At 37.2% G+C, this 26,094-nt stretch overlaps 2 protein-coding genes across 2 annotated transcripts in view; one reads left to right on the forward strand and one right to left on the reverse strand.

Moving 5' to 3' along the window:
- LOC142337695 (uncharacterized) overlaps positions 1-8,159 on the reverse strand; it is a 420,762-nt gene extending 412,603 nt beyond the window's left edge. The window contains exons 1-2 of the mRNA XM_075387138.1: positions 7,877-8,159; positions 593-776 (exon numbers count right to left, since the gene is read on the reverse strand). Coding sequence (XP_075243253.1) covers positions 593-776; positions 7,877-8,124 — 432 coding nt within the window. The 5' untranslated portion in view covers positions 8,125-8,159. The remainder of the gene's footprint in view (positions 1-592; positions 777-7,876) is intronic.
- The window catches only part of LOC142337697 (calcium/calmodulin-dependent protein kinase type 1-like), a 188,631-nt gene that overhangs the window by 92,155 nt on the left and 70,382 nt on the right, over positions 1-26,094 (forward strand). The window lies entirely within an intron of this gene.

Here is a 26,094-nt window from a genome sequence, read left to right on the forward strand (position 1 = left end):
ACGCAATTTCTTAGATTTTTGAATATGCTTGAATTGATTTGACACTCTCATTATTGAGTTTCAATTTTTTAAATCTGATTTAGAAAAGCTTTTGCTTGATGTCGTTTTTGTTTAAACCGAAACAACATTTATCGTTCATTATGAAGACTGTTTTGATTTTTTTGAATGGAGCATGTTTTTGGATTTCTTTGGAAAAATTAAGAACTGGTATATTTCTGCAGCCCTTGATTTCAAATTCATTTCATCACAAGTATATTTTCTATCATCTGTGTTGAGTTAATGCTCATTTAAAAGTTTTCTTTTTCGTGCTTCACAATGTTAGCATAAATTCCAAAGAAATCAAATCAGTAAGAAACAATCGTATCAATAAGCAATCGAATCCCAAAACAACCGGATATCTATAAATAGCTTTAAAAGCTCTCAGTGCTTACTTGAACACTGGTTTATCTTTTTCTTTCGTCTCGGATAAATGTAGAACTTATTACTTTTGCATCTAGTTAGTCAAGTCTTTCGTAAGAATGAAAATAACGATTATCACATGTGATGAGTAGCTCTCGTAAAAATATTTAATTCTGCAGAGACTTATCCTTACCTCTGACTTTATAGGTCCCTTATCGGCCAATTGGCCCCTAACGAATGATACTCGAAGGCCTTTTTGCTTGCGCGAGTCGTCCAGGACTTGTGCCAGCGTCTGACATCCACCAGAAGCTGACTGGACATAGAACTCAGGGGCAAATACGTGTCTTCTGCTCTCGTGCAGTCGCAAGTGGAACTGCCTAAACAACATTCAAGATTTTCAAAGCCGCAAAAAATCTCGGAGATAAATTGACAAATAATGAACCTTAGCTCTTTCAACTGCCCGTACAGTTTTCAGTAATTATAGAGCTCGTAATCATATATTCCAGTAGAAATTGTGTGCCTGTTGTATGATGAATAACAATTAAGCTCAATTTCAGAATGAACCAATTTTTAACGAGAAGCTTCTGATGGGGAAGTGTTGGAGGTGAGGGGGGGGGGGGGGGTCAAACTTTTCAGAATGAGAAACGCCCTTCGAGCAATGAAATTATCATCTCAAAACAGTTTTGGCGGATCGCCTACTTAGAGACTAGTAAAGCGTAAGGCGCTAAGAAAGCTGCTCAGCCACGTAATGTCCTCCTGGCTTTACCTGTTTACGCTTTCCCGTTTTTGAGGACAAAACGTTAAAAGGGTCAGACGAAAAATAACATTAAAAAGAGGACCACAGGACTAATATAATTGTTAAAAACTCCGTTTGAGAGGAATTAATAACGACATCAGCAAACTGATATTAAATCACTCAATTTGTGTGCTCAATTGACCTAAAATATTAACTTCCATTTTTAAAAAAGACGCAACCGCTTTTATATCAACCACAACGCGACAAATGTAAAACAAACGGAACCCTCCTTCGGTTTCGAGTCTCATGATGAGGCCTGTGTACTTTGTAGTAACCTACGCGATGAGAGGACCCGGTCGATGTTTGCAACAAATAAACATACTGGCATAATCGATCGCAAAAATTTGCCAAAATTCTTCCATTTGTCAAAAATCTTCATAAAAATCTACAGCAAAATTGTTCAATTGAAGCCCGTCTTTTTTAATGCCGGCAAAAATAAAACAGAATTCCCGAAAACTTTAAAAGTAAGAGCCCTGTAGCTTGTACGCAAAACGAAAGCCCAGTGACACGAGCCAAATTCCCTATTTCTCGCCAGATCCAAAAGCGATAGCGATGGATCGATATTGAGATCCCTCATTCGAAGACTGGAGCAATTGCTCAGATACAAGTTAAACATGATTCAAGCGGATGAGAAACTTCACGACCGTTTACGCAAGACCTATTACATGGCCTTCCATAAACCAACGGAAACTGGCTAAGATTCCAAGAGGCTAAGATATGCAGCCACAAGGAAACCAAGTCACAAAAGAAAAACATTAATCACAATCAAACGATCTCATTAGTGAAAAAGAGGCGTATTCTCTAGATTTAACAAAGGTAAGAGCACCATCATGATGGTTAATTCACTTCTGAAAAAACAAACCATACAAATTTAGTTTCACTAGGGAAGATTTCGAGGAATTGTCCTCAGATTCGACTGTGACCCTTATGATCTGCACAATGGTGGCTATACCAACATCACTCAAGGATATATAGGGCTCAATTGCAGACCTACTCAATGAAGTAAGTGAGGATGTCGAAGTGGCGCCATGTCTGATGACAGTTCCCGATTAGATACAAAAGCCATTGATCTTTTTGATTCTTGCGAAGTTTAATTTTTTATCTAAAGTGACTACTCCTTCGCCATAGAAACTCAGGATTCATATAAACATAGCTTCTTGTAATGATCTTCGGTTCCCGATATCCATCTTGTAGCACTTTTCTGTAATTTCTAAATGTCCAGTACGTCTGTTTTCGTTGCGTAGCAAACTCGAGTCATACGCTACAACTGGGGCTACATAGTCCACATTATCGTTTAGTTTTGATTTTGTTGAAGTCTTGTAATGGATATTACGTTTGAGGAACAAGAGGGGCCGTAAGGCTTTATACTTCCTTTGAATTTTTGTGCCATTTCAAAATATTGGCGACTATTCCTAGATCCTTCTACGTTGCTGCACATGAGACTTTTTTGTCTCTAATATAAAAGTTCGTGTAGAAGCTATTCTTGAAGCTCAGAATTTGCCAATTGCTTTGAAAGTCGCACGTCGTCGAGGTCTTCTTGCAGTAATTGGGAACTTCCGGACAGGGGGAGTCATTTTCCGAGAACATTGGCTGAGGAAGCTTGACATTTGTACCATCGCATATTTTTTTTAACACAAAATCATAAATTGCAAAATCTTAGTTCAAAATAAACTGACAATTAACTTGGTTAACATGATATTCTCATCAACACAGCAGATTAGCAGTTCATTTAATCAAATATCAGCAGTCCGTTTCTTTTCTTCACAACAAGAAATAGGCCTCTTGCAATATGCCTTTGTTCTCCCCACTTAGATCAGGTAAGAACAAAAACTTGGGCATCTTAGGTGATCTTAGGCATTAACTTAGCTAGAGGTCTTTCTTCTGGATACATAATTTAGTTTTTCGGGTTGATGACATTTTCAAATTGAGCCGATTTGAAGTTGCTCGCACCATGTTCAATTTGATTTCAGTTTGATGCCCCCACTCATTGGGTGACAAAAACATCAGAGCGCTAGAAATTGGCGTTAAAATTTGTTGCCCCTGTTGATTGGGTGACTTATAAAACAGATTTTTGAATCCATGCCAGCAGACATTTATTCTACAAGTACGTTGTCCTCTCAAGTATCGTGATAAATATTTGACAACTTTTATCCGATTACAACAGGAACGTCAACATATTTCTTTAAGGAATAAAAGCTCCATCTTCATAGCGAAACGATCTCCATTTAGATCTAGTTCCTCTTATGCACAGATTTGAAGCCCTTAAGATTGCAAAATTTAATCTCAGTTTGACCCAGTTCATGATAATGCTGTAGGGTTTGTCCCACTTAGAAGCGAGTCTGTCCGCCAGTCTTCTGAGAAAAATTTTGCTCTCTCTCTCTCTCGCCATCATGACGTCAACACTGAAAAATAACGGAGTAAAAGCGATATGTTTTTCATGGCAAGCCTCGGAGTATTTTCTCTTTTCGTCAGCGCAGCTTTCCAACACATCCTCTGGATTTCTGTTGCTGTAAGATTTAGCCTCAGTGTCTGTGACACGAATATCAAACTAGGCAGTTTCTTGCGGGCTCCAGACACCTCTTATGAGAAGATCGGCTCTTAAAGCTTTCTGATTCTCTGAATGTTCACGAATTACTGGTTCTTTTTGAGTGTAAGTCCATGAAAGGCAGGATAAGTCTCCCAATAAATCTCTAATTTCATTATGCCTTTGTGTAATCAGGCCTCCTTTTTTGCAGATTAGGGCATGCTGAACATGGAAATCTTCACCACAACCGTCACATTTCACAGGGAGGTTTGTTAGGGGTAAACCGTATCTTAGCGCCATGGAATCCTGGAATTCGTTCTTCGACAAGTGTATTAAAATTGTCTCTCTCTGACACTTTTGCGGTTAACCAACAAGAGTTTCCCGTTTTGAAATTCCGCTCCATTCTTTTTCTCTCTGACGAGCATGCTTGTTCTAACAAAGCCTTATATGTATTACTCTGCTGGGACTCATTTTCCAGATGAAAGGTTTGTTTGCTGCTGCGAACGTGAGTTTTTGTATATTTTTTGATGGCTCAATCCGTATTGAGGCATGCAATAGCCCGCTTACTGCTCGGTACATATTATAACGGTAGAAGAGGGCCAGCTGTTGTCTCAAATCATCTTACAAATTCTATTCAAATCTTAAGGTTGGGGAGGGCGGACGAGGAGGGTGGGAGTTGTCCAGCTATTAATAACCTTCCTTCACTCCATGAAGTTGTCTCCTAAAAAGTTTCGGTGAAAACAATATTTAGAGATTACTAAGGAGTCCGGAACTAAGAGAACTGCTCAGCGGACTAATGCCCTCCGGATTTCCTTGTTTATCCGTTTTGAAGACAAATTAATAGTAGCCGCAGTAGAAACTATCAGATTAAAAAAGTATGAGACCAACAATCAGTAGTACAAAAAAGAGCATTAAAAAGACCAGCAGGCCTTATTCAATTGCAACAGATTTCGTTTGAGGGAAATAAAGAATATCAGTCCACATAATAATGCTAAAACGAACTCATGAACTATGACTTAAGACAAAAACATGGATAGAAAACATGGTTAGAAAACATGGATTGAAATTCACATTATTGCAGGACTTTGAATCTCTACAGAAAATTGATGCTGATGAACGAAAAACACTGAAGCATCTGACGATCGTCTTGATTCCGAAATTGCAGAATCCCTGGAAGTAAACATGAAATTTGAATGTCAAAGAAATGGCAAACAAAAGCCAGAAGGCAAACAGCCACTTCGAATAAAGTGCGAGATAGAAAAAATGAAATCTTCTAAAGAAAGCGAAGGGCTTAAAAGAAAATGAACGATTCAAGTATCAAGTAAGATTTTATAAAACCCGATCTAACAAAAACCGAGCGAGAAAATAGAAAGAAAATGGTGGCAGAATTAAAACAGAAAAGACTGTTGAATCCTTCCACCAAGTACAAAATCAAGGGCAATCAAATCGTTGAAAACAGAGGACCACGACTAACCATTTGTTCATGGAACGTGGAAGGTGTTAAAAGAACATTATCTACATGCACAAGTAACTCAATTGCATACAATATCTTACTATTAACAGAAACATCAAGTGTAAATCAGGTCGAAATACGTGGTTTCACATGCTTCTGCACAAAGGCAATAAAAAACGGGAAGGGGCGGCCACAAAGAGGTTTAGATGTTTAGAGGCTTTAAAAATGAGAATAACATGCAAGGTTCATCTGAACAATAAATTATTAGCACTGCAGATCAAAGAAATTAACCTAATTACAATTGAAGCACATTTCCCACCAAAAACCAATTTAGAGACAATATATCAAGCATTTACCGAAGCTTTGCAATGCTGCCAAGGCAAACCACGTAGATCCTGGGTGGCTACTTCAATTGCAGAGTTGACTCAACGGGAAAAGGTTAACTCACTATGCGAATTTCTAAAAAACTGGAATCTTCATTGTGTTAACGACCATAAAGAAGTAACGTACGAATTTCAGCACGGTAAAAGCGTTATCGATTTATTTTTCTCCTAGAAGGAACTCTAGCAAGGAACTCCTAGAACAAATTAACGAGATAAAGATCACCAATTCATTCTTAACCAAACCCAAACAGGTGTCTTGCTGCTTTTGACCTAAAAGGCAGACAAGATATAGCTGAAAGCAGAAGCAAGTGCGCGACTTCGATGTGGAACAATTGAACGAAAGAAAGAAAAGTGTTCAAAATCCACACGATAGCAACACAATGGACACATCTTATGACGAAAGAAAATCATCAAAATGGTTCAAAAGAGAACTGTAGTTATTGCATAAGCAGTTAAAAGCTGGATAAAGATAGACATGAAGGAGCTTCTAATTATTTTAAAATGAGAAGAGCCTTTAAGAAACTTTGCAGAGAGCACAAAAATGTGCATGAGATCCGGTAAGTTTCCTACTCAGAAAAGATGGGTTCGAAAGGAGAGATTTTTCGAAAATTACAATAATATTTCCAAGGTCTATTTAAAGCTGAGAGCGAAATATCCGATAAACTTTTAGACCACCAAACCTAAGCAAACCACGATTATTGTTTCTCAAACAGGAAATGTACTGAATTTTTGAATGCTCCAATAACACGAAGAAATTACTGAAGAAACTTTAAAAATGAAAACTTGTAAAGCAGCGGGACCAGATAGAATAACGAACACTTGTATTAAATTAGGTTTTCAGCAAATGCAAAGATACGTATTCCTTTTATTGAACGTCTGCTTTAAGGAGCATAATGTACCCCGAATTTGGAAATTATCATATATTAAACCACTTTATAGAGGCAAAGGGATCAAAACAGAACCAAGTTCTTACAGAGGCATTAGCTTTTTATATTGCATGTGCAAGTTGTTCAGGAGTATCATTTACCAGCGCTTGCGAACATTGGTCGAGCAAAATCTAATTTTACCACCAAGCCAATATGGTTTCAGACGTAAACTAACAACAATCGACGCAGTTTCGCAATTGAAAAAAGCAGTCAAGCACAACATCAGCTGCAATGGAAAATACTACGCCTGCTTCATTGACTACGAAAAAGCATTCGAATTCGTAAATAGGAACATGCTGCTTACAAAGCTGATACAACTTGGGCTCCACGGGAATATGCTACACACAAAACAATCAAAGCCAAAAGGCAATTTCCGCCAGATCCTTGATGGAGAATTCCTGTCAAATGAGATCGAACAGAAAACAGGAGTAGCCCAAAAAGACAAACTCTCACCAATTCTATTTAGTTTATTTATAGCTGATTTATATTTTCAGTTGAAATGCAAGGGGCTAGATGCCATATTGTACGCTGATGACCTCGTACCTGGGAGCCATAGCCAATGCAAACTACAAAAAAAATTGAATAATCTGAACACTTACTGTAGCAGGAACAATTTGAAAATCAATGTAAACAAGACAGAATGCATAAAATTTAGAAGAGGTGACTGTTTAGCTGTCGATAAAAAAATCTATATATCGAATAGAGAAGTTGAATTTACTAACACCTTCTGTTATCTAGGTGTAATTTTTTCAAGCACGTTAATCCCCAGTCATCATTAGAAGTATCTAATTAAAAAAAGCTTATCAGTCAGTAGCTTCAAAAAACCAAAAACTAAATCTGCAAAAAGTCAACTTCAACTCAGCTCAACAACTTTTCAATACAATTGTTTTTCCAGCCTCAACCTACGGACTAGAGACGTACGTCGATGAACTTTTTGAAATCGAAATAAAACAGCATTATCGAAAAATAGAATCCGTTTTTTGGAAAAGTTGGTGCGGAGTGAGCAAGTACACCTCAACCACAACGCTATTAAATAAGTTGATGTTTCAAGATATACACGGATTAAAAGACTGCCCGCCAAAACACAGGAGAATAATTGCCAAGTTCTATGCCAATGGACTGCACAACAATTTGTTGTATGGAAGGTTGTTACCAATGGGAATAAAATATGTGTGTGTGTACATTTTGCATGAGAACTCTTTTATCAACCCATCATATGCTTTATTGTAGTCAATTTTTGTAGTCTTTTAAAAAAATTCTATAAACTCTCGAACGATTAAATCTAATGTTTGTTTTTGATAACTGAAAATAATTTTCGACAATTTGACAGTGTGATTTGATGATTAATTCAATCTTGTCTCTCTGAACGAAAAACAGAATAGATCTCACTCTAACCTGTTGAGTGCATTGAAGCTCAAATAAATTGGTTGCTCTAATTTTATTGGCTGTTGACTAATTGCATCCGGCTCACCACCAAATGTATTTACAGAGCGGCGAACTCTAAACGCATTTGCATTTCTTTTTTCTTGATGATTGAGAAGAACGGACTTTGAATAAGATAAAGTTTCATAATCCAGACTCGTTATTAGTGGAATAATAAGAAAACTCAGGAAAACGAAGCAAAATAGCTTTACATTGTCCATCTAAAAACGAGCAATTAATGCTGATTACATCTGAATATTGTGAACAACATTTGAACGGAAAACCCGGTAAATAATTTTCTAATCTGAAACAAATAGTAAACATTTCGGGTTTGACCTATTATAGCCCCCCTCCAGCTTAGTGGTCAGATAACCTATAGCCCCCCTATTGACCATCCTCTTCTAGTTTTCAAACGCATGTTTGCATTCAAACAAACCAGAAACAAATTTATCGTCGAAGTTATGACGATGATTGAAATAACAATTCATTTAAACTAAGTGGCCTTTCTCTTTATAACCCCCTTTGACAACGACCATAACAACTATGACTCAAAAACGAGTTTGTAAAAACAGTAAAACCAAAACTTTGACTCAAAAGAACGGACAATGATTTCAGGATTAGTAGTAGTAGTAGTAGTAGTAGTAGAGGATTCGGGTATGCTTCCCGGGGCTTCAATTTGTGCCCCTGTGTCAGTCCAGTTTTGTAATATCCGTGCACTGTCAACGGTTACGGTTTGGGTTGGATGTTATTCCTAAGCACTTTAAACCTCGGAGTTACTGAGGAAAATTTTCCAAGTTTCAGACTTGAATTTAATGGAGCAAATGTAAAAGTTCAATCAGTTTAATACAAAATTAGATCAATTGCTTGTAAATATTAGAAGATTTGTGAAGATGAGAGATGTAAAGCAATTAAAGAGAGGCAGCTCGATTGTGTAAGGTTTAGGTTTGAATATGTTCTTTGGTTTCAGTCCTATCAATGGTTAATTGATCTTAGGTTATTTTTACCCATTTTCGTTAATCTCCGTGGGATTTTCTCATAGTTATTTTCTACCGCATGGGTCCCTGTTAGTTAAACTAACAGATAACAGGTTTACCTGCATGACGAATCCCGTCATGAACAAACATTCCTTGACATGTCCCGTCAAGATTAAATTCTATGATGATTCCCATCATTATTTATGATGCTTTCTCTATATTGTTAAAATCCGGTTTACTATTAGTAACCATCTCTTTTTGTTCTCCTTTTTGTTTATGAAAATTTCGAATTATGCGCTTAATATGTAATTTATGAGCATGTCATACATTATGGTTCACTATACTGCCTTCCTCTTAGAAAAATGTGAGTGTTCCACTCACTCACACAGTAAGAGTTTCAAATGTCCATTTTCGAGTTCATATATTCTTGTGCTTTTTCAATGCCGTACTTGTCATAGATATTACGGGCCTCCTCGTCTTCCATAATTTTCTTTGCTTGAAGAATGATTTTGAACATGTCCTCACGACCACCCTTGTCCGGATGACAAAGCATTGCTAACGTTTTGAAATGTTTCTGGATAGTACTGGTTGTGGCCCCCTGTGGCAGGAATAGAAGTTCATAAAAGTTTGGAGGTCGACTGAACGGGCTCTGCGCATTGATCGCCTCCAGCCTCCTCTGTATGACCTTCTTTGAGGTTTGCTCTGTTTTTACTCTACCCCTCAGCTTTCTATTGTCTATCTCGGCATTCTCCAACTCCCGAGCTAAGCACTCCCGCTCGTCCACCAGAGCGATACATTCCCTTGTTTTTGTTTCGGCTACATTTGTAACCTCCTCCAACTCTTTCTTCAATGTTTCCACCTGCCTTCTGCAGGACTCCTGCTGATTCCCAGCGTATTCAAGTTGCCGTTGGGTCTCCAGCAATTGATCACCTAATCTTTGACTTTCAAGTTTTAACTGCCGGAGCTCCTCTTCGAGCCGAGCCCCGGCTGTTCCCAGCATTTCGCTGTTGTCAATCTTCTTTTGTTGTTCCTCGATTCTGTGTTGCATCTCATTTAACTCATCAACGCTAATAGCGGCTCTATCCACTATATTGGGTGGTTGCAGCTGCGTCAGTGGCACCACGTACCTTTTGTTTGAGGTTAAACCAACAATCCGATACACTTGTTGCCTGACTATTGACCTCACTTCGAACAACTCGGGTAGATAGTAGCAATAATCACCGATTTTTGGTTCTGCCATTCCTACATATCATACACGTAAATTAGTCTAATGTATCAATTTCAATTTCTGTCATATCTGGTACAGATTTTGCCTTTTTGCTTTTATAACAACGATGTTTGTTTCACCGTCACACCGTTCAACTGTCCTTTTTCTTGTCAATTCTTGTTCCTTTGTACGTTGTTTTAGATAATGAAAATAACCTAGTTCCCCCATTGGGTTAATGGGTTGCAGTGCAATTACAGGATTGGTGCCACTGCGTAGCATATCGATTGAAAGAAACACGCGTACCAACAAAATATGATTTTAGATCCAATAAAAATAGTCATTAAACTGATGGTTATTTCCCTGGCCACATGCCAGATTTGTTTCATTTCATTACCCAAATATTCAAAAATCAGCAATTCATGCCACTGAATATTGTAATTTAAATCCGTGTTGAAATACTCTAGAGTCTCATGCTCATATAAACCTCCTTGTCCCAGGAAAACTTCTCTTCCTGTTATCGTCTTTCTCGAATGCCTTAACCTTTGGGCCCTTTTGCTAAGTTCCAGGTCCTTGTCATTGAAAAACCCTTCCATTGGCGCCGAAGTTGACCAATTGACGTTAACTCTATAATTAGGCATAACATTGGGTTTTTCAATTAATTGTATCCTTCGCCCATATGTTATCCATGACCCATTCTGCAATTCAAGAGCGTTCGGGTACATGGGGTTGCAATTAATCAGTGTGAAATTTCTATAGAACACTCTAGAAATGGGGTCCACGTATCTAATTACTTCTGAAGTGTTGTCAGAAAACACCCTAACTGGTACTTCCTCCGTACAAAACTGATTTTCGACAACATGTACGATTACTTTAGCGCACCTATGGACATATAGTATTCCTCCCGCTCTTTCTGCGTGTGTACCCAGAGCGTTTTGTTGACTTAAGAAAATTTGGTGTGAATTTCCGTTAATTGATGTCGTTAGAATCATAGCTCTGTGCAGTTTTTCTATGTGACAATTTAATAACTCTATTTCTTTCAGGTTTTCAAACATGCCTCGAAAATCCCACACAAAAAGTTGATCGAGTTTTATGTCCCTGAGATCTGTCTCAGATATATCTGTTGTTGAAAAGTTTTGTTCCGTGGCCGTCAACTTTTCCGTTGTATAAAACAAATTTCTGTGGTTTGTTTCAAAAAGCAGAAAACTGTCTATTTGTTTTGTCTTGTTTTTCAACTGGACAACTAAATTTCTTTTTCTGTCTAATTTGCTCGTCAAGTACTTTTTGTTTCCAGCGCGGACTAGTTTTGCTGTTATCGAGTCTGAAAATTTAACGATCGTTAAGATGTTTGGTTTTTTGTCTTGGTCGAACAGATTTTGTACTGAATCTATTTCAAATGTGTCTCCTTGATATAACATGGTCTGCTCCTGTTTCAAAGGGTCTTTAAAATATAACCATGTTCCTTCATTTGCTTCCCTAGTTTCAATGAACAAAGTCCCCATAAAAATTTCTGCATTTATCATGATGTTACCTTTCTGTGTTTCACCTTTTGGATTGATCCAATCCACGGGGTAGACATAATTCACTCCTTTCTAATTTCCGCCTTTCATGAAAGTTTTTGATATCTTCTGAACAAATTCAGCGTCGGTTCGGTCAATATTCATCTCGTTGAGGACTTCTTTGGGAGCATTGAATTCAAAATCACCAAGACCCGGTAACCGCGTTTTGTGTCCCTGCCATAGATTTTGACAGACTGACTCTTTTATTGGGTAAAACGTTGGAATTATTTGTGATTTTTCGTTTAAGTAAGTTGCGTCGTCATACCAACTACTTTTTTTCAGCACAGTTACCGTATATGCAGCCCTGTACATGCAGTATTTTAGTTTACTCATGCTGCTTTTGGCGTAGATCAGTCCTCCTTTGTTTACCTGCTCCTCATTTATATGTGACGTTTCACATTTTGTCGGTTCCGTCATTGCAAATTTCTGCGTCTGTAGAATGTTCTCAAAATCATACCCCACAATCTCCAAGGATTGTGAAAAACCTAATATGCTAACCAACTGAAGAAGTTTCCAGTTCAGCTGCACGATCCAATGTGGGTTCCACGCACTCTGCATTTTGTCGTATCACCTTTTAAAAAAATACATCATTATCAAATTTTTCATCTGAATCGTTATCCTTGAATAAAAAATAGTCTTTCAGTTTCCGTGGTCTTGTTATTCCCGACGCACTTCTTGTCTGATATCGTCGTTCGGTGACATTTTGCGAAGTAGAAGCCGTGCTCCTATTTGGAAATTCTTCGCCTTCACTCCTCTCGGATGTTGACACCAGACTATCCCGCTTCTGCTGTGTGGCTACTTTGGGCGCAGGTATCTTGGTGCTTCTGCTCTTATTGTTGGTGTTAGTATTTATTGATTCTCTTGTACTCCCAACCATAGGTGTTTGAAACGATTCGTCTTTGACTGTCTCATTGTGAGTTTCAGTATTAGGATTAATTTGACTAACATTTCCTTCAGGTTGAACTTCTCTTCTTTCTGTGTCATTCTGTCTTGGGGTCACCACTTCAATTTCCACAAAATCATTGTCCTCCGTAAGGTCGTTTTGTGTTATTTTCGGTTCAATCTTTCCCTTCTTAGGTTCTTTTTTATCGGTGGTAGCACTTCTACTGTTAAAACGTTTGAGTCGATCGTAGTGGACCTTTTGTTGTTTTTTTGTTTTCACATCCTCAATAACAAAGTTCAGATCGTTTATTATTTCACGTATTACCTGTGGTCCGCTGTAAAAGGATTTAAATTTCTTTGTCTGGCCAGTTTTTATTGTGGGGTTGAACACCATTACTAAATCACCTACTTCATATTGTGGTTCAAATGTGCTACGGTCATAGTAGGTTTTTTGTCTTTGTTGCTCCACCTCCATGCTTTCCCGTACCAGCTCATGGCACGTTTGTAGTTCATCTTTCAAGCAACCAACATAATCACTCAAAGTTGGGTAGATTTTGGTTTGTATTGTTTGATACATGCAATCAATCGGCAGCGCGCATGATCGTCCAAAAAGGAGGTAAAAGGGGCTGTACTTCGTAACAGAGTGAATTGATGATCTGTACGCCATCATTACTAGCGGAAGGTGGTCGCTCCAGGTGTTGTGATGTTCACCCACGTATTTTGCAAGACTCTCTTCGATTGTGCGATTGGTGCGCTCTATCATTGCGTTTCCTTGAGGGTGATAAGCTGTTGTTGAAGTCCTGTTAATTCCCAGCTCTTTACACATGTTCTTGAAAAGATTCGACATGAAATTACTGCCCTTGTCGCTATGAAGATTTGCCGGACAACCAAACCTTGAAACCCATACATTTACAAAGGCCTTAGCGACCGTTGAAGCTTCTTGGTTGCTCATGGGAACTGCTTCATACCATTTTGTAAATTGATCTCCAATTAACAGAATGTATTTGTTTCCGCTGGACTCGGGTAAAGGTCCCATAATGTCTAAGGTAACTTGCCAGAACGGATGACTTGGTTTCCACGTTGTCAGACTGTGTATGTGTTTCTGGTGTGGAGATTTCTTTTGACAGCATTCTTCGCAAGAACTTACCCACTCATGGACATCTTTTTTCATCCCGGGCCAGTAGAATCGTTCTCGAACCCGATCAAATGTCTTGGCCATACCAAAGTGTCCGCAATGTTCATGAAGGAAAGGTAGAATTTCTTTTAGAAGTGATCTCTGAATGACTATTTGTGTTAAGTTATTAATTTCGTCAATATGTTTCTGTCTCTTGATTAGATCATTTTCAATCCGTAAGTTTCTGAAATCAGTCCAAAGTTTCCACAGTGCCCTAGAGGCTCCTGCCATGTGTTTTCTTTGAGGGCGTTTCCCGTTCTCAATCCAGTTTCTCAGAATAATGAGGTCGGCTGCATTTTTCTGATGTTCAACTAGTTGTTCAACAGATTTCCCTAGTCCAATGGACCAGATATTTTTTTCTTCCGTATTTATTTGGTTCACTTGATTGCAGTCTTTGACTTGGTCTTCAGTCTGTGGAACTCTCGACAGACAGTCCGCGTGAGGGATCTTTTTTCCCGCTTCGTGTTTGATTTCAAAGTCAAACTGTCCGAGCTTTTCTATCCACCGGGCCAATAATCCGTCTGGTTCCTTAAAACTATATAACCACGTGAGGGCCCTATGGTCAGTAACAATTAAAAATTTTTGTCCAAGAAGATAATTTCTGAAGTGTTGAGTAAAATAAACTATTGCAAAAAGTTCTCGTTTTGTCGCAGAATAGTTTCGTTGACTTTTGCTGAGCGTTTTGCTTGCGTATGCAATAACTCTTTCACCCCATTGTTGTCTTTGGGAAATAATTGCGCCAATTTCAAACAAAGAGGCGTCGGTGGTTAACGTATAGGGATCCATGTCATTCGGATAACCCAAAATTGGTGCTTTCTGTAAAGCTTGTTTTAGTTGTTCAACTGCTGATTCGCATTCCTTGCTCCAAGTAAAACGTTCTTTTTTGTTTAATAGCTTATAAAGCGGCTCTGCTATTTTTCCGAAATCTTGTATGAATCTTCTGTAAAAGCCTACTAGTCCTAATATAGCTCTCAATTCTTTTATTGTTCGTGGGCTTTTCATTTTACTGACTGCCGCTACTTTCTCCGGATCCATTTCTACGCCTTTATTTGATACAATGTGTCCCAGTAAATGAATTTTTTCCTGAAAAAACCTGCATTTTGAGCCTTTTATTTTCAATCCAGCGTCTTTAAGTCGCCCAAATACGAGATCTAGGCGGTTGAGATGCTCCTCAAAGGATCTACCGAAGATGATTATGTCATCCAGGTATACTAGAGCCACTTCATAGGAGAGTCCCGACATGATCAATTCCATTAAATTTTGAAAAACTCCCGGCGCTGACGCCAAACCCATGGGTAGTCTCTTCCATTTGTAGAGTCCCATTGGAGTTACAAAGGCTGTCACGTTCTGTGACTCTTCATCGAGTGCCATTTGAAAATATCCCGATGTCAAATCGATATTGGAAAAGTAACAATTTCCATCTAGAGAATCAATAACGTCATTTATTCTTGGTAGCGGCCAACTGGTTTTCTCGATTTGTTTATTCAAACCTCTGTAATCTACAACTAGTCTGTAGCTACCATCTTTCTTCTTCACCAATATTGATGGTGCTGCCCAATACGAATGGGTTGGTTCAATTAATTTTGCATCCTCTAGATCTTCGACAATTTTTTTCATTGCTTTTCTTTTGTCAAAACTCATACTGCAATAACTTCTTCTGAACGGCTGTGCATCTTTGTTGAGTTTAATCTGGTGTTTAATTTTGTCACAATATCCTAAGTCATTTGAGTTTCGTGAGACATTTATGAGCATGAGAATTTATGAGAATTTATGAGAATTTATGAGCATGTCATACATTATGGTTCACTATACTTTGTTGTCAAGGTTTTTCCAACTGTTACAATTGTCACATCTGCAAATTATGCGCCAGGAGCATTCGTTTGTTAGGCTAAACTGAGTTGAGAAAAAGTGCCAGTATGCTTTGGTGATAGTGTGTTTGTTTAAGTTGCCTCCAAATTTGTGAATACTTCTATTTACAACGTTGTACAGTTGTTTCGTTCGGTGGAAGAAGTTTTCATCGGATTTGACTAGTCGGTTATTTTCAATTTTCAATTCACCTCTACAGTGTTTCCTTGTCCTCTCGTCTTCAAGGGTTTTAAAATTTGTCGGAATGTCGAATTCATTACGTGTAATAGCTAGGAAGAAGATCGTGCAGTTCAACGTGGTGACAGAGTGGGAGGAGTTTTAGGCTAATGAGACGTTCTGTGTAACTTTGAAGTGAATTTCCTAGAATCCATTTAGTGGCCATGATCTGCACTTTTTCAATTTTGTACAGTTGGTGTATATGTTGGTGCGGTTTGGCAACCATGCTTGTGAGCAGTACGTCAGCATTGGAACAATATAACCAGTATAGCTGTTCATTTTGGTTGACGTTGAGCTGACGGCTGACATATTTCGTTTTATTTGGAAAAAAGCTCTAGTTGCTTTTTGCACTCTGTGGTTGCAGTTGCCTTGCCTTGAGAGATTTGATGTAATTATTAAACCAAGGTCTTTTTGGGATTCAGTTTGTGTTATCTCCTGGCCACACATAGATGTCGTGAGATTACCCCTAACATTTAACAACTTGCATTTGTTCGCATTTAACTTCATTCCAAGATTTAAAAAAGGATTGTCAATTTAAAATTTTCTAACAAACGTTTTCGAACTCTGAGCTCATCGTCAGTTTACAAACAATACAAAATGCTCAAATGAAGAGCCGGAAAATAAAATGCAAATCACTAAAATCACTTATTCAAAGAAATTTAAAACGAATTTTTACATATCTACAGTCGTATTAATTTTGCTGTAAACATACTTTGGTTTTGTTCAATTGTAAAGTTGAAATTTTCGTTTCTTAAAGTGTCTTTCAAGTTGGATCCAAACTAAGCATTCAGTGTCAATTCTCGTGTTCGGTATTCGTCGCGCGTGTTGATGGCTGGTTTCAATGTCTTACATAGGGCGCCTCTAGTGTCATTAACTTAGATTGGTTGCTGCATTGGTCTAATATCTTCAACTGGAAAGCTGTTTTATCACCGTTGCACTCGATTGCATGTACTCTCATCGGTGAGTCCGCCTTGGCATGCTCTGCAACCCCGGTGGTAATATGTCGGCATGTCTGCCCTATATAGATGGATTTGCATCCATTACAAGTGATTTCATAAACCACGTGGGATTTGAGATCCTTATCAAAGCTGGACTTGAGGCTAGGTAAACAGCTCTAAAGTTTCCGAGTGGTGAAAATCGTCTCTACAGGATGAATTTTGTTCAACTTCTTTACAAATTCATTAGAGATGTTGCCTCTGTACTGTAATACAAATTGTTGTTTCTCAGTATTTTCCTGTTGTTCTACGGCAACACCCGCGTTATATCTATGACCTTTCCTTTGTTCTTTCATTCACAGCTGGTTAATTGTATCCTTGACAATAGTTCCTACCCAATGCTTAGGATATTGATTACGTTCCCAAATTTCTTCATTTTTTGTCAATCCTTCATGGAACGCTTCCCAATTGCTATTGGCTCGGAACAGGTGGTCTATTGTCCCCTGTATTATGCTTTTCTTATTTTGTAGGGGTGTACAGCTACGATAGTTCAGAATTGTTCCAGTATCTGATGGTTTTTGATACCATGTGCAAAAAATGTTCCCCTCCGATTGTAAGTTGATTGACTTGTGCAGAAATGGCAAACTGTTTTTATCATCTGTTGTTTCTAATGTAAATTGTAGATTTGGATGAAGTTTATTGACCGCATCTAACAGTTTTTTTGTGTCACCTCTAACTGTTCTCACAATATTGTCGACATATCTTAAAAAAACTTTAGTTTCTGGACGAATGGTTAATGTCAGTCTGATCATTTCCACGACAGAATCAGCACATCCAGAACTGGCTTTCCATGTTATCTTATTCTGTGTTACTGATTTGCTGAAATTTTGGGTGGAACCATCTATTACACACTTCACACTCAAAACCACTAGAACGTGCTGTCACACGGTATTCACAATTGCGACAAGTGCTAGATTGTGTGTTGGTTCTACAATTAGGTGTCTGTAGTTTCAGTTGTGTATCCCACGATATTGTCAATTTAAAATTTTAACACGAACGTTTTTCCAACTCTGAGTTCATCGTCAGTTTATAAAGAATATTCCATTAAATCCATTCCATTCTCTCGGCACCAATTTTCAATATTTTTTGCGCTTTTGTCCAGTTTAGCCTGATCATGAACAATGAACTTATAGTCGTCTGCAAATTCCAAATCTTCAAAATTTGGGTTCGCATCTGGCAAGTCATTTGTAAAAATTGAGAACCATAGTGGTACAACTATGGAACCTTGTGGGACTCCACTTGTTACGTTCCCTAAACTTGGTCAACAATCTCCAATTCTGACAATGTGTTTTCTATCTTCTAAGTATGAGCGCAGGAGTAATAATATATTTCCGCCTACATCAAAACTTTCGAATTTCCTAATGAGAAGGTGATTCGGTACTTTATCAAAAGCTTTTGCAAAATCTAAGTAGAGGATACTAATGTCGTCCGATGAAAATGTGTCAAATTTGCGTTATACTGTGTCGAGAAACAGTCGAAGCTGAGTGGTTGCTGATCTTTTCTTTTGAAAGCTGAATTGATTTTCGTTTAATCTGTGACGACAATGAGAATAAATTCGTCAAAGATCACTTTTTCAAAAATTTTGGACACACAACAGAGTAGACTAATGGGTCTGTAGCGATTCACTTCTGCTTTTACTTCCCTCCTTATAGATTGGAGTTATTTGACTTATTTTCCAGTAAGAAGGGAATTCTCCTTTATTGGACATTGTTTGAAAAATAAGGACGAGTGACTTGCTCAGTGTTGCTGAGCAAAATTTACGAATTATGTTACTAAAGTTATCGGGTCCGTTTGACTTGTTGAGTTGTAGTTTACTTGATGTATTTGATATCAATTTTTCTGTTATATTCAGAGAATTAAGTTTTCTCTTCAAGACTGTTGGTTTGTAATCAACTTTTTTACTGTACACTTTTTGAAGGAATAAGTTAAAAAGTTCAGCTTTGGATTGATCGGTTCTAGCGCTCGTGTTTTCATAGTTTACAATGGGAAAGGTTCTTTCTTATTGCCCTAAGATAATTCTGTATATTACTGAACCGTCGCCCTGCGAAATTTTCGGATTCAAAATTTGATTGATCTTTCTCCATTTCATTTGATATTTGTTTCTCAAGTTTCCTTATTTTGAGGGTCCTGCTCAGATTCATTGTCTGCCATCGTTTCTTTTTAGTTTCCAGTTTCTTGATTAGATGGGATGTTAATGGTGCTACCCAAGGGAGAAGTGAGGCTCGATGCCGCGTGACTTTAGGAAATGCATAATGGGATGCGATCAGAGCAAGGTTTTTGATTTGTGGACTATTTAGAAAAAAGATCAGTGTACAGGTTGCAGCTAATAAACAGGTCGAGGGTGTTGACTAGGATTACATCAAGTTTTCTCTTAGAAATGTTTGAAAAATTTAATTCAAAAAACTATGCAATGAATGCATTCACATAAGCATCACTTGAGTTCATTGACTCCCAGTCAATTTTGGAAAAATTTGTCTCCCGTCAGTATCAAGTTGTCACAGATCTGATTTGAGCGTGTTAATTCAACTTCATAAAATAGGTTTGATAGTTGTCCACATGACCATATGAATGATTTTCCAGTAGATGTTCAATCTGATTTCGAATTTCTATTAGAACACACCCGTGTTTAGAAGTGAACATGTCTGGGTCCCTATCTTTTCGATATATGCTGTAATTTGTCAGGAACAATGCAGTATTTGGCACAAGTGGCGTGAACCAAGTTTCTGTCAGACAGAAGAGATCGTATTTCAGAGTTGCGTTTGCGTTTGAGAATGCCATTATTCTTTCTAGGCTTAGAAGGCTTCTGACGTTAAACGTTAGCATTTTGATTGAGGTTAGTCAAGACCCATCATCATCTTCTGAGGAAGAGTCTTCATTGTTTGCGTTGGAGTTGGTGTTGGTCACCCATGCACCATTTACCTTTAATTCCACTGTTAGATTTCGCATAAAAGCTTCTTTGCGATCAAATTTATTTTCGTGTATCAGTTTTGGGCGGGTTTTCAGACCTTCGATTTTTTTAGCACCGACTGGTGACAACTCAGGGCTCACGAAGACTTGCTTGTTGAAATCTTTTAAGCGATAAGCAGAGTTAGATACTAGGTCTTTGCTTATTGGGTTTTCTAGATATATCAGAAGCGTGCGTGGGACTGTCTTTGTGGAGCCGTATCTTCCAATGCAGAGATTTTTGCTAAGTTTCTTGTCTTCAATGTTGAGAAAGTCGAGCATCTCTTCTACAGCCGCCATCTCAGCGTTAATTCGTTCATCGGCCGATTTTGACGTGAGCTCAGGTACTCCAGGGACGCGAATACCAAGACCGTCAATTAATTTTGTGCTATTAAATGCTGTTTTAGTTGCAGCTTTTGTTACATTTCCAAGGGACTGGGCGTAAATTTTTGGTTTTTTCAGTTCATTGAGGTCAAGTTTTACGTTCTCTATCTTTTGGTTTGATTTTTTGATACTTTGCGCAATTATTTTTGTTTGTGCCTTGATTTCAATGAGTTGATCATCAATTTTCGAAGTTTTATTTTCAATGGCATTGTCTTTGTTATCTTTGCAGTCATTGCAGATGTGAAGGAGATATTTTTTCTAATTTGATCAGGACGTCAAAATCGGTTATATCGAAACCCGTGAATTTAGTAGTAATATGCATAACTTTGCGGTAGAAAAAGCACGTGAATTTATGCTTTTTCAGTTTCTCATTGCAGGAATTACAAAACTGTGGTTCTCTGGTTGACATTTTGGGTAAGCACTGTATAAATTTTTGGGGTTTGCAGTGAAGTTAGTGAAAAAGAGGGCAACGCGTATTTGTTGTAGTGTACTGCCAATGGGACTAATGCTGGCACCGCCGGCAGACAGCAACTATAAATTTACAAAGTATAAAAACTGCTAGTGTCTATGGAACCAATTCTAGCACCGACAACAGCGAAAAGAGGGAGTGTGAGGAAGAAACGCAAACCAAAAACTAAGGAGCCTGTGGAACCAATGCTGGCAGCGACGGCATGCTTGGCAAAAATTTTTAAGTACCTAGCTCAATTTGATCTGAAAATACACTGTTTGTAAATTTGTCCAGATTCTATTTAATAAGTTTAGTCGTGCTATAATATCCGTTCACTGTTTACTTTTATCATTTGTTTAGGAGATTTCTAAAGCTCTTTAGTACGCAGATGCAAAGTACGCAGTCAAATACTACTGTTTTATATCGCATTAATACAAACTCAATTCATCTCATTAATCATAGAGAAACCATTTTTAGGCAATTAAGAAGTGATCCTTCTCTTTTACTCGCCTTAAAACTAAGAGAACTCAACTTATCAATAACAGATTCTATCCAATTAGGTAAAGAATTATTCCTTAATCAGTTTGATTTCTCTTCAACTCGACAATGTTACAAGCTGCTGAAAAGATTTGGTTTCAATTCGTCATTTCCTCCTTTTATGTTTCATGGAAATGAATCCTTCTTCTCCGATTCAGAGAAAACCTTGCGATTCAATGAATTCTTTGCTTCTGTCTTTCAAGACAGTAGTTCCTATGCTGTTCCTGATCAATTGAAAGAACCTTGATTTTTCTTTATCTGATGTTCTCCTCCTCTTGGAGTTGTGTGATGACTCTAATGCTGCTGGTCTGGATGAGTTACCCTCATTCCTTCTTCACCAATGTGCGAAGATTCTGTGTGCGCCGGTTTTCGAGTTATTCTTCTGGATTGTCGAAACCCAATATTGGCCTGATGTTTGGAAATTAGCACACGTTACTCCCTTACCTAGGTCTTGTCTTCACAATGATATTTCTAACTATCGTCCAATTATTATCCTCCCTAAATTTTTCTTGTTACTTGAAAGATTATTGTTCAATTTTACTTATCCAAAGAAAAGGCATCAAATCAAATGTGAACAACATGGATTAGTGAAATCACGGAGTGCAATAAGTCAGATGATAATGTAAAAGAAATCAATTTGTCAAATTAAAATTACTTCCGTTATTTAAAACAAACGTTTTCGAAATTAACGTTCATCGTCAGTTTAAAACTGTTCTACAAATTGTTAAAGGATAAAATGAATATATATTTACTTTTGTCTGAGACCACAATTAGAACAATTCTAGGAACTATTCTAAAAAAATCAATCGAAAAATTTTCACTATATACAACACTTAGCAACTAACAAACTGTTCTCAATGCTTAAAAATTAACCAGTTGATAATGTATCTTGATTCTGTTTAGTCAGCTCGTGTTATCAATTCTCCTGCCATTTCTATCTACTTCGACGTAAGCAAAACTTTTGACTCTGTGTCTCATCAAATACTTTTTCTAAGCTTGTGAATTTTGCTTTTTAACTCAGCTTTTCACAATCTTATTAGAGCTTATCTTACGAATCGTTCTCAACACGGCGTTAAAATTATCCAAAATTTTTTTTCTCGTGTACCAGTTACTTCTGGAGTTCCTCAGGGCAGCGTGCTCGGTCTTTTGTTATTCATTATTTTTGTTAATGACATAGCAGATGATGTGGCAAACAGTTGTCTTTATCTTTTTGATGATGACCTGCAAAATTTTAGCACCTAATGGTTCTCCCTTGTTTCAAGAGGACATCAACTCTTTTTTTAATTGGTGTCATTTAAATGGTCTCCAATGTAAAGCTGTTAATTTTGGTGGGCATGAGGAGTCTGCTCAATTTCTTTTAGGTTCTGAATACATACATTTCAACAAACGAATCGAAGATCTGGGTTTTACTGTGTCTAGTACGCTATCCTGGAAAGCTCACCAAGATTTAAAGTTTCTGAATTGCAACAGAATTGTTAACTTCCTGAAGCGCAGTATCCCCTTTCCAGTGTCGTGTCACAGGAAAATTTTGCTATATAGAGCCCTTATCCTGCCTTTGTTTATACGGTGCTCATGTTTGGTCTCCGTCCTCAACTATGCTACATCAATTTGAACGTTTTCTTTATAAAGTCCTCCGTTGGATAATACGCTGCTCATCATGAGTTTCAGGCTTAGAAACCCTTCAGATAATTCCTGTGTGTTACAGTTTAATCAAAAATGACGTTGCTTTCCTTTGGAAAGTTTACAACGGGGCTGCTGACGTACAGTATAACTTTCATTTTTCATCTTTGCCAACACAATCAACACAATCTTCCTCAAATGGACTGTTTTGTGTCCCTACAGCACGCAAGGTCTCTTCGGAAGACAACTCTTTCATCCGAGAAACTTGAGCTGGAAATGAGCTCATCCGATTGAAATCATTTCCATTGAAATGCTGTTGAAAACTCTGAAAAAATCCCTCATCAATTACCTGAAATCCAGAACATCAAATTACTATGATATGAACTATACTTTTTCATATTTTGTCAAGATTTATTGTAGATTTTGTTTTGCATAAGTCATACATGTGTGCTTTCTTGAACCTTATCTTAAAAGGAATTAAGTCTTTTACTACTACTACGACTACTACTACTACTACTACTACTACTACTACTACTACTACTACTACTACTACTACTACTACTACTACTACTACTACTACTACTACTACTACTACTACTACTACTACTACTACTACTACTACTACTACTACTACTACTACTACTACTACTACTACTACTACTACTACTACTACTACTACTACTACTACTACTACTACTACTACTACTACTACTACTACTACTACTACTACTACTACTACTACTACTACTACTACTACTACTACTACTACTACTACTACTACTACTACTACTACTACTACTACTACTACTACTACTACTACTACTACTACTACTACTACTTATACTACGACTACTACTACTACTACTACTACTACTACTACTACTACTACTACTACTACTACTACTACTACTACTACTACTACTACTACTACTACTACTACTACTACTACTACTACTACTACTACTACTACTACTACTACTACTACTACTACTACTACTACTACTACTACTACTACTACTACTACTACTACTACTACTACTACTACTACTACTACTACTACTACTACTACTACTACTACTACTACTACTACTACTACTACTACTACTACTACTACTACTACTACTACTACTACTACTACTACTACTACTACTACTACTACTACTACTACTACTACTACTACTACTACTACTTATACTACTACTACTACTACTACCACTACTACTACTAAAAATTCCATTTGGTGAATTGTTCTCCATGTACTGCCATAGTCTTCGTTACGTGAATGTTGACTCCTCGCTTCAAGCCCAAGAAAATTCCAGGCTTCTCAAGGAGATTCGTCATCGGATCATCAGAAGTACCTGAACCCTAAGCAGACAAGACGTTGAGCATTTGATCATTTGATACCCTTGAGGAGTTGACAAGAACTCTTCAGCAGTTTAAACCAAAGAAAGAATCTATACACTGTAACTGTAATTGCTGGTTTTAATGATCACGACGCAAGCGCAAATTACTTTTCAAATACCCGGAGAAAATTAAGCAGCACAATTATTGACAAATTTCATCCACGTTTCAACTTTGTACCAAAAAATACTGGCTCCGCAAACAATCATTTTATAAATAGACAAATTAATAATTTGGACGAGTACAAAAGTAGGGAACTAACAATGAAATAATAAGCGCAGAATGCATGTTCTGCCTAAAAATTGTCGAATTGCCATTATATTGTGGATCAAAACGAAAATCGTCTATTCAAATATCATTACAAAAAGACTCTTTTTAAAAGTTTTAAAGTTCTCTTTTAATATTTTAACGAACTTTAAGATTGAAACCTGAAAAAATTTTAGAATGATTCGAAAATGTAAATAGATAATCAAGACAAGTTGCTGTATATATGCATAACTGTGAATAAATACTTACAAGTTTTAAACTCCTGACGATGCAAGTATATGCGAAAATGTTCCAACAATTTAACAATTTTATATCAACTTTTAACACTTTTTAGCTAATTATTAATCTAAATTATGTCCTTTATAAATTAATTAGTAGTTTTATTCCTCCAACCATTCAAATTATGACCCCATATTTCAATCTTTTAATCACTTAATTCACTTAATTCACTTTTAATCACTTCTGTAAAGATGGTATACATTTCTTTTTCTATGGTAACCATATGTTTGCTTCTTATTTAGCCCGCATGTTCGAATTCTTCAATCGTCAGTTAATCACATGTTTTCAGACTACTAACAGCTTCTCTTATTTATATCCAATCCACATGACCAAGCAGTCACACTTTTCAAAATGTTCAAATCATCTCAGGTGTTGAGGGGTTCAGTGGAGTACAAAATGCTAAAAAGAAAAGCCGGAAAATAAAAAGCAAATCACTGAAATCACTTATTCAAAGAAATTTAAAACGAATTTTTACATATCTACAGTCGTATTTACAAAACTTTACATCTGGGTAAATATAAATTTTCGATTTCATGTAGCAGATGCATATCGACATGTTTTTTTTAAAAAAAACTTTCATAAGTTACCTTAAACTTACTTTGGTTCTGTTCAATTGCAAAGTTGAAACTTTCGTTTCGTAACGTGTCTTACTTTCAAGTTGGAATTTTATCTCCAAATTAAGCTTTCAGTGTCAAATCTTGTGTTCGGTATTTGTCGCGCGTCTCGATGGTTGGTTTCAGTTTACTTAAACAAAGCGCCTCCAGTGTCATTAATTTAGATTGGTTGCCGCACTGGTCTTATATCTTCCACTGGAAAGCGGTTGTATCACCGTTGTAGCACTCAATTGCATATATTCCTATTGTTGAGTCTGCCTTGGCATGCTCTGCAACCCCTGTTGCAGTATGTCGCCATGTCTGCCCTACAAAGATGGATTTGCATCCATTACAAGTGAGCTCATAAACCACGTGGGATTTGAGGTCTTTATCAGCGCTAGACATAAGGCTAGGTAATCAGTTCTTAAGTTTCTGAGTGATGAAAATTGTCTGTAGAGGATGAATTTTGTTCAGCTGCATAACTGTGAATAAATACTTAGCAAGTTTTAAACTCCTGACGATGCAAGTATATGCGAAAATATTTCAGTAATTTAACAATTTTATATCAACTTTTAACACTTTTTAGCAAATTAATAATCTAAATTATGTCCTTTATAAATTAATTAGTAGTTTTATTCCTCCAGCCATTCAAATTATGACCCCATACTTCAATCTTTTAATCACTTAATTCACTTAATTCACTTTTAATCACTTCTGTAAAGATGGTATACATTTCCTTTTCTATGGTAACCATATGTTTGCTTCTTATTTAACCCGCATGTTCGAATTCTTCAATCGTCAGTTAATCACATGTTTTCAGACTACTAACAGCTTCTCTTATTTATATCC

This window comes from Convolutriloba macropyga, chromosome 4 (assembly GCF_964194025.1).
Source record: "Convolutriloba macropyga chromosome 4, txConMacr16.3, whole genome shotgun sequence".
NCBI classification, from domain to species: domain Eukaryota; kingdom Metazoa; phylum Xenacoelomorpha; order Acoela; family Convolutidae; genus Convolutriloba; species Convolutriloba macropyga.